We start from the raw sequence: 9855 nt of genomic DNA on the forward strand, positions 1-9855 counted from the left end.
ATGTCTTTCTCTGCCTACATGCATCTCCCCCCTCCCCTCTCTCTCTCTCTCTCACACACACACACATTCTCCTTTGTTTCTCATCCCACCCTCTATTACTTCAAAATACTCATCTTTTTCAGCATTATTATCAGTAAAATAACAAATAAAAATCCTCCATTCTTCAGATGTAGCATTGTACTGTATTTCTTTCAAATCTAAAATAAAAACCGTGATTGAGCTGTCTCTGGTTTTGTTTGGGGTTTTCTGGTCCAATTTTTCTAGAATTCTAAAAATTCAACTTCTGAACCGTGAAATCACCCCATTTTCAAGCTCTATATATCGTATGCGTTGATTCAGAATGATTTGTTGTGGTCAAGGTTGTTATGCATTTCATTTTATTGGTATTTAATAGTATCAATGAAACGATAAGGCCAATCATGTTTTATTTGCCGCAAGAGACACTTACAATCGAATTATGCTGTCACTGAATATTATCATGGAGACACAACCACGAACAGATCTGTGTTTGCATCTCCATTGTATTTATCATAATGTGATGCGTTCATTTGAACTCGAGGTGCTTAGTTTTGATGGTTGTTTCTTTTGAACATGACTTTTTATTAAAATTATATTCAACCTCATGTAACACCTGCACAGCATATGCCGACGCGCTGTTTCATCAATTAATCATCTCTTGGTAGACTCTAAAAGTATTGAATTCAAAATCTTGATATAATAATAACGTTTTCATTTACCCAGGGTAGTCACTTCAGTTAGAAAACTGGTCTTCCAGCTGGCCCTGCTTAATATAAAATGTTATCATTACCCTTCTCCAATCTAAAAGCTGAGCGCCCAGCAAGAAGGCAAAAGGTTCCATTTTTATAAGTCTTTGGTGTGACTCGGCCGAGGATCGAACCCACGACCTCCCGTTCATGATGCGGACGCTCTACCACTTTTCAGCCTAAGATCTAAGATTCAAGACATTGAAATGTAGATTTACCAATTCAATTCGATCTTTACATCCCTAACTGAGTTTGTGTTGATAACAAACGAAGATTGGTTGGCAAACTCACAAGGATTGTCCTCGTATAGCAATCGTGACTTTTAGCAAGTAGACATCTCATTGGCATATCTGTCTATATTCGTACATAACTCGATTGATCATTCTGATTTTCCTCAGATAGTGGCATCCATGATGCCACTATCTGAGTAATTTGGTTCAAACATTTAGATAAAGATTATTATATCTGTATGTTTAAAGAAAAAATAGGACCAAAGCCATTAGCGTACCTAAGGGGGCAGGGGGCAGACTGCCCCCCTGACGAGTCACAACACATGCAAGAGACGTATCCCTGCCTCCCTTGTGGTTGAAACCCCCCTTTTTTTGCTTGTCAGTTTTATTCTGGTGCAAAATGTCCTATATTTGCAGTTGAAGACTTTTTTTTGCTTGTAATTTTTTTTAATGCCATGTCCTTTATTTGCATTTGAAGGCATTTTTTCACAATTTTTTCGGCGGACGAATTTGCCCCGGCCCCCCCCCTTTGGAAAATCCTAGGTATGCCACTGGCTGAAGCCCCCTCTCCCACTTCTTTGGTTCTGCGACTCCTGCCTTTGACTCTCTTAAAAGTTCCAATATCATGCTCTCTATAAGAAATCCTTCTCGTACAATCAAACTTTGGGATTTCAGCATAACAGAAGTTTGTAACTGATAACAACTTTGTGATAGACGACTTTGAACTTTATGATTGACGTAATAAAATAATATATTTGTCAAGACAGTGCATGACAATAACCGCAAGAAGTATCTTTTGTTATGACTGTGCGTCACTGAGAAAAAGAGCATTCAAATTCTTGACCTTGAATCTTTTTGCATTTCCGGTCTTTGAAAAGGTAAGGGCATTCCTTTCATGGAATATATAAATTGTTGTTTCCATGATAGGCCTATATTACTTCACAAACCTTTAAAACCCGAGGTAAAATATTCGATGAGGAGAACTGATTCGGTGAAACTTGGTTATATAGTTAAATGGTGTTATTGGATTTCACCCGACCAGAATAAAAACTTTGGACTGATATTGAATGAAAAACAAAGCTTAAAATTACAACGTTGGTAAATAGGAACAGAGTAACGTCTTGAAACATAAATGATTCGCCTCATTATGACGTCATAACACAATCGTCGTCGTCGTCATCATCATCATTGTCGTCGTCCGTTGTTGTCGTCGTCTTCGTCGTTGTTGTTGTCGGAAGAATCATGTAATCAGTCAGAGTATCGGATTATTTTTAATATATTTCGATCATCCATTCGTTATCATCAAAATATGACTCCATATAGCAAGTGAAAGGAGATAAGGGTCAATTTAAGGACTACTAGGAAGAGATGTCAGCGATAGGATCCGTGTCGATTTCAATATTTCTTTTTATTCTGACTCTTCCTTGTCTAAATTACTACATTCTGTTCATTAGTGGAAGTGGTGCTTTGGTAGGAGCAACACCTGATGATTCATCGCTCATCAAAAGTTGGGAACATGACAACCTGGATAACGATAAATTCATTACAAAAGGTAAGATTTTGTTTTGTAAGAAGTACACTCTTAAAACAAATCAGTCAAATTGACTAGACCAGTAGTCAGCTGGGAGCAACTGATATGGCAATCACTGATATTTACATTTCTGACATAAATTCTTGTCAGAAATAACTCTGTTCTAGTAAAATATGACTAGAAAATAGTCAAATATGACTGGAATAACAGTTGCTCCCAGCTGACCCTATTAACCAGTCATTTTTGACTGATTTGTTTTTAGAGTGTATCTCTGAACATTGTATAATTTGTTTCAAATTCGATATGCTGTTTCAAGATGACGCGAACTCTTGTCATTTCAAATATTAAATCTATTCCTCTTGACCAGAATCAAAAGTGATTTTTTTCAAAATATAAATTCTATTAAGTGCTCCCCTGTGGTAATCATGACTCAAATGACTCAAACCACACTGAACGAATCTATGTACAATTTTATTAGGGGTAGCTGTTGATACTCCTTTGGGAATGTTTATTTTGTAATTATTGTGTATGTGATTATGTAATCACTAATTTCGCCATTCATTCATCAATTTTATTCATTTATTGACAGGACACGTCCACCGACGAACCAGGTCAACGAATTGTCGACCCAACACGGGCCATTCTAGTTGCGAGACCGTTTCAGCAATTCCTCGATTTATTCGAGAAAAATACAATTTGGATCCGTTCTATGAGAAATACACACATGCTAACCGGATACCCATCATCTCATCCAGGCAGGTATCCTATACCGCGCTTGAAAGAGCCTGCTACACTGTTCGGTTTCTGATGATGGATAGAGCGGATATCCGCGAGGCTCTTCACAACGGAGGAGCACGGGTATCCGTTCTTGGTATTAATGAATTAACTAATGAGATACCTGAATATAGATATCTGGATGATTCTTGGAACGAACGTACGCGCAGTCTCGGAGGAACACCTGAAAATCCGGTAACGGTGACAGGTGAATTATATTATTCTCTTCATTTCTTTTTTTTTTTTATCTTGTGAAGTAATGATGTTTGACTATTATAATAATCTCCCTTCCCCTTTATCTCTTTCAAACTGAACCTTCATAGTAGGACCTAAAGGCATATTAATTGGAGGCAATGTTGACTTCAGAACATCAATATTAGTGTTTAAAAAAATATGTCTTTTCGACATTTAATTTTAACAGCTTTTCCAAAATTGCAACATTTTCCTACGCGCCCTGTGTAGAAATATCGAGGAATATAATGTAATTGAACAGAAACAAATGCAATTAAAAAATGTAAACCAAAATATTCATTTGCAAGGAAGTGCATAGATTAACTTATTAAGGACTGAATAATGATTGCCAATATTGTTTAAAAGACATTTTGTTTGATCTCCCTCTGCACCGTCTAGCTGAAGAAAACCTCATCTGCGCTGATGAATCAATCGATCGATGGTCTGAGGAAGACATCATCGTACACGAGTTCGTCCACGCCATCCACCTTGTCGCTATCGACTTCATCGATACAAGCTTTAAGGATAGGCTAAAAAACGCATTTCTTGATGCATTTCGCTCAGGTATTGTACATGTATAGCAATACAACTGAAGTTGTGCTGACACAGTGTTAGCGATACGACACACTGACACACGAATACTCCACAATATGACACCACATCGGCACCTCATTGACACTACTCAAAAATCAAAGTGACAACACGTTAACACAACCCAACACCGGCACCAAATTGAATCCATGCTGATATTCTTTGGACCGTGGTGTATCTATACAGAGGTAAGGGGGCACGTTCCCTGGTGTGGTCAGGGGAAACACACACAAAAAATGAGGAGAAAATCGAGAATAGGTACTCGAATTTTTAATGATAAGTGCATGGACAACTAAAAAGCTGGTACCGTATACGTTAGAAAGGGTGCCATTTTAGGGTTTGCTCCAGAAATATATATGACAGGCGATCAATGGCGTGTTATCATTCCCCTTTCATGTATACATTTCACAATGATTTACTCAAGTTTATTAACACCTTAATAGGGCTTTGGTCTAATCATATGGGTGGAACCAACATCAATGAGTACTTGGCCGAGGGTGCGCAGTCATTCTTCAACGTCAACGTCCATCAAGATACCGATGACGACCTCCACAATAACATCAGTACCCGTGAAGCCCTCTATGGCTATGACCGTCAACTCTATGATATCCTGATGGAGATATTTCCATGTGGCAACCAACTCCTGGATCGATGCAGAAATCAAAGTAATTATTGTTGTTTTGTAATGAGAATAAAGGCTCGAGTATAAGACCCCTTTTGCATGAAGAAAATCTTTGAAGCATTCTAGTGAGCTTGAGAAAAATATGACGAAGAATGAGAAGTAAGTTGTAAAATAGAGAGTTTTGAAACAGCCGACAGTATAATACGTATACTTCTTTAAGATTATTCATTTTCCCTACTGCATATATATAGATTATACTAAAAATCACCTTTCAAAAATAGAAAGAATGGTTTACCATCATCATTATTAGCCTTCATTCCAATTATAAATAAAAATTATAGGGATTATAGGACAAACTTCATCTTTGTTTTTGGTTTTTTATGTCTATTAGGTGAGACGATTTCTTGGCCTGTGCGGCGAGACTGTGTCTCCTCACCCTCGACACCAAGCGTCGACCAGTATACTGTATTATCAACTTTAGAAACGCCTTCGAGAACGAACACGACATCGTCGATATCAATGGGACACACCATGTCGACGCCGTCAGAGTCGACGCGGAGTACAATCGTAACTGATGAAGGATCAGTGACTAGAGTCACAGTCAGTGAGGGGAACCCAAGAAATATGTCATCATTGATACCTGGTAAGGACGCACTTACAGATCAAAATTAATCCATAACACCAATACCTATATATATAGTTGCATAATCACAAGTGTAATAGAGCACTAATGTTGTACGGTGACAATGTGTTATTTTTTCATAACGCATTTCCTGAGCCGTGTCACGCCTGACGAACTTGTTCTGTCTGGAGCTTTCACTCCACGGCGCTAGACGGAATCAAGAACATAGAAATTGTATTATCATATGCAGTGGTGGACCGTGACCCGGAGGAGACAAAGCATTGAGAGGGGGGGGGGCACTGAATTGTCTGTAAACAATGCTGTGCCCCTCCTATGCTTTGTCTCCTCCGGGTCACGGTCCGCCACTGGTCACATGCCATTCATGAAGAACAACTAAGAAGTCTTTGTCAAACCTTGGTGAATCAAAAGAGCTGTTTCGCCCTTGACTGTATTTAGAGACGAACGTCATATTTGCCATTTTTCGTCAGCTAAGACTCTTCGGACGAAATTGCGTTCCGGTTGACCAAGTTTCGACAAAGACCATCCAGCTGGTCATTTAACGGGCATTGTCGATAATTATGTTTACTGCATTCTTGAACTTGCCTTACATCGCGGAGCGAAAACTCATTAAAGTCGAGAAAACAGATATTGATTTTTTTTTTCAAAATCCACCCAAAGTATGCACAAAATCCTTCTATTTCACTTTACAAAATGCAAAAGCGCCAAAATGACAACCTCGGTCGCTCTCCTATGCTTTTGAGCTTTTTCGAAAATGTTTACGCCAACCCCCCCCCCCCCCAGCAAAAAAAAACTCTGCGTATGGCCATGGAACAACCTCCTTTGTATATTAAAAACTCAGCTGATCGAATGGGTAGAGTGAAACCACACTGAAGTTCGAGAGCAGGTACGTATTTCTTTGGGTCACAGCGAGTTTCCTTTTCATTTCTCAGGCAGAGGTAACGCCAAACTTCAAAAATGATAATCATTATGAATATCTTTAGAAGACGATCCTGGTCCCGGGGCATTTTAATGAAATGATTTTTTTTCTCATTGAATTGCACATCCTATAAAATGCATGCTTTTATAGTTTAAAAGAAAGCGTTTTCATTAATCTTCAAAGAAACGTAGCGCGCGAACAATCATGATCAAATCCAGAGACCACATGTAAAATAAAATTTCATTAAAATTATGATTATGTTCGAGAGTTCTTAATGTTTTGACACAAAGGAATCATACATTGGTCTCTGATTTTTGTAAGTTTGATTTTAGTCCAGTATTGTCCATACATGGAAAAGTTATCAAATACAACGTCTTTTTGTTGATTTGTGTTCGAGATGGGTTTTGAAGTCAATTTAGATTGGTTGGCACCTTGGCAACCTTGATCATTTTTTTTTAATTAGCCTGATTATCGAGTTAACATGTAATCTTAAACCAGAAAGATTCGAAACATCAGCATCATCATTATCATCATCATTATCATCATCATCATCATCGTCATCATGCACAATTAAAAAAAGGCACAAATAAGAGTATAGCAAGTACAAATAATACTGGAAATTATTCATTGATTCATTGCTGTAATTTCTAATCTCGATATTCTTGAGTTTCTAGGTTGCTCAGATAGGATATCATTATGTGGTGATCTGGTATCGGTCAAAGAGTGCAACATTAATCCCATCAAGAGATCACACTGCATTAAGACCTGCCAATTATGTCCAGGTAAGAGGTATCTTTACACTGTGAAAAAATTGGGCAATATTTTACCCAATATTTTGCCCAACGTTGGGCCGATAGTCAACCCTACCAACTACTGGGCAATATTTTACCCAACGTTGTTGGGGCATTAATGTGCCCAACTGTTGGGTAATATTTTGAACTACATTTTGGGGGACATTAATTTGCCCAACTTTTTAATAAAGTTATTAACCCAACATCTGGGCAAGGCCTACACTCACTTCGTGTACCTGGTCCGTGTCGATCCGGAGACCTTATCCGAAAGTGCTTTGCATGCACAATAACGCTGCGTGCAAGTGCATATCTCAAGTGAGTGAAGCAAAAACAAAACAGCGTCAGATATATGTCATGTATGTAGGCCTATTCTGACAAATTCCTTACAAATTATGCTTAACGTAAAGTCCAAAATAAAAAAATTAAAAAAACGTTTAAGCAACTCATCTATGAAAGATTCAGCGAGGCTCCCCAGCCCCCAGTCATCTAGAAGCTCCTCCATATCTTATCGACCGTGTGTAGCATGCTGCAAGCGCAACTCGTGATCGTAAAGTTTCGCAACATTTACCACTCAGCAGGGCAATTACTAGCCCAACAATTGGACATCTGTATTTTGGCAGCGGCAGAGTAAAAATTTGCCTAAGTATTGGGCACATAATGCCCAACAAAACAATAACCAACGTATATATTACCCAACAAAAAAATGACCAACGTAAATTTACTCTTTTTTTCACAGTGTAGATATGCGACGTAACTTCTATGAAACAGTTATTTTGCTAAATGCCATTTTGCTCGTGCAGAACAGTGAAATTCTCTCATTAATTTACAATCTCCCAAATTTCTCGTTAATATCAAACAGCACGAGAAACTTCTTGACAACTTACCCGAGATCACTAAATAATTATCATTTGCATGGGGATATGGCAACCCGTGTTAGTGATTTTCGTGACATTTTATTCGAACAAAATATTCTGTTCATGGTCCGAAAAAAAATCGAGATATTCTCCAAATAATTGTATTTTATTTGCTGCATGGCTTCAGCATGATGTCCATTTTCAGATTTTTCTCCTTGTGTAGATTATCAGAAACGTAGTAGGTTGATGAAACAGTTACTAATGGGGTGTTGCAAGAAACTTGCGATCAATTGCAAGTCTAATTTGTTCCCGAAATCAAGCATATGCCATTCAATTAATTGCAAATTTGCGATTGATTGCTAATCTGCTCCGTAAAAACAAGGAGTGTAATCTGATTTGCTAAAGATAAAAGTGATCAATTAATGGTAAAATTGCAACAGAATATTTGCAATTGATTGCAAATATTTCCTTGCAACACCCCCTAAGACTGTATCAAATGTTTCAAAGTACTTTCTTGAAATCTGACAAAAAACATACCCTCTGGTTTGCCGTATTATGTAAATACTATGATGTCAATCGGTACATATTTCAGGATTTGATGATAAAGAAGTCTTGTAGGCACCAAAGATGGACGTAGTCATTGAGGAAAACAATCACGTATAAAATTGCCACTTTAAATTTGGATGCCACGTAGCAGGCCTTTTTTCAATATATACATTACTATTGATAATTACCTTCCTTTCAAAATCTTCCTTATGAAACAATTTTGTTCTCCTAGGTTGCCATGACTACCATCGTCTCTGTGGTGTCCTATCGGAGAAAGGCTTCTGCAGAACGAAGATTGAGTACATGTTTTCGGTTTGCCCAAAGAGCTGCAATGTGTGTAAGAAGTAGTATCATAGCTGATCTACAATCAATGGGAAGAAAGAAGACTGGGCCTCTTTTCACCATTTTCACAAATTTTGTTTTAGACAAGACCATGAAGACACTAGAAGCAAACAATTTAGCGCAAATAGAAGAATATCCTACATTAATTAAAGTATGAAAAATGATTAAAAGAAATACCCATGGTTACACTTCAATCGTCAGCCCCCGCCCCCCTTCATCAAGCTTATTACTCTAGTAACTATACCTGAAATTCTAAGTTTTATGACTCAATTGGGATTCGAATAACGGGCGGGCGCTGTACCACTGAGCCACCAGTGCCATTCAGATATGTTCCAGTGGCATGACACCCAGTGCATGGTATGATGGGGGGGGGGGGGGCGAAATTGTTTTTCCCCCACAAGAGTTCCGGACCACAATATGAATATGCATAACTTGCATGTGTGTAGAGTGCATGGTACCAAGATTTAATTTCAATATAAATTATGCATGGTGGCTCATTTGATAAAAGGCCCGCCTCGTGACCCGGCAGGTCGTGGGTTCAATCCCCGGCTGAGTCATAGGACCTTCTGTCTTTTTTGTCAGACGCTTGATCAACGTATGAAAATGGAGAACGGGTATAATGATGTCATGCAGGGCCAGCTGGAAGAAAAGATGACAGCTGGAGAGAATTTCATGAAAGGAGTTGTCAGACAGTTTATCAGTTACCATAGTAACACTGCTTCTTAGCCAATCAACATTAAGGAGAGCTGTCAGATCTTACACCTTGTCGGACACAAATCTTGATGAACATTCCCAGTGGTTAGCCTGCATGTGTGAATAAAAGTTATTATCATGATTATCATTTATTTATTAGTCTTTATAGAGGACTTCCCGCTATCTGCTTTTTTTTCTCTCTTTGATTCGAACAGCCATGTGGTTGAACCCCCCCTTCTATACTGGACCCACCCCAAATGATATCGTACAACTATAAAATCTGTTCAGGGGAGCCTTTATTATACAGAGCAAGCAATATTTGATTAG

General features: G+C 38.3%; 1 protein-coding gene across 1 annotated transcript; it reads left to right on the forward strand.

Annotated features, from left to right (window-relative positions):
* The first annotated feature begins 2362 nt into the window (after positions 1 to 2362).
* Positions 2363 to 9653, forward strand: LOC121415496. Its single transcript, XM_041608696.1, has 7 exons — positions 2363 to 2546; positions 3115 to 3507; positions 3930 to 4094; positions 4565 to 4786; positions 5135 to 5386; positions 6977 to 7084; positions 8726 to 9653. Exons 1-7 carry the CDS (start codon positions 2363 to 2365, stop codon positions 8839 to 8841), a joined length of 1440 nt encoding a protein of 479 aa, XP_041464630.1. The 3' UTR covers positions 8842 to 9653.
* Positions 9654 to 9855: the final 202 nt, after the last annotated feature.

Source organism: Lytechinus variegatus, chromosome 5, assembly GCF_018143015.1.
Source record: "Lytechinus variegatus isolate NC3 chromosome 5, Lvar_3.0, whole genome shotgun sequence".
Lineage (NCBI taxonomy): Eukaryota > Metazoa > Echinodermata > Echinoidea > Temnopleuroida > Toxopneustidae > Lytechinus > Lytechinus variegatus.

Coding starts and splice junctions, on each gene's coding strand:
- LOC121415496 (XM_041608696.1), top strand. CDS start 2,363: ATGTCAGCGATAGGATCCGTGTCGATTTCAATATTTCTTTTTATTCTG. Junction 3,508..3,929: donor AAATCCGGTAACGGTGACAG/GTGAATTATATT, acceptor TGCACCGTCTAG/CTGAAGAAAACCTCATCTGC. Junction 5,387..6,976: donor TATGTCATCATTGATACCTG/GTAAGGACGCAC, acceptor TTGAGTTTCTAG/GTTGCTCAGATAGGATATCA.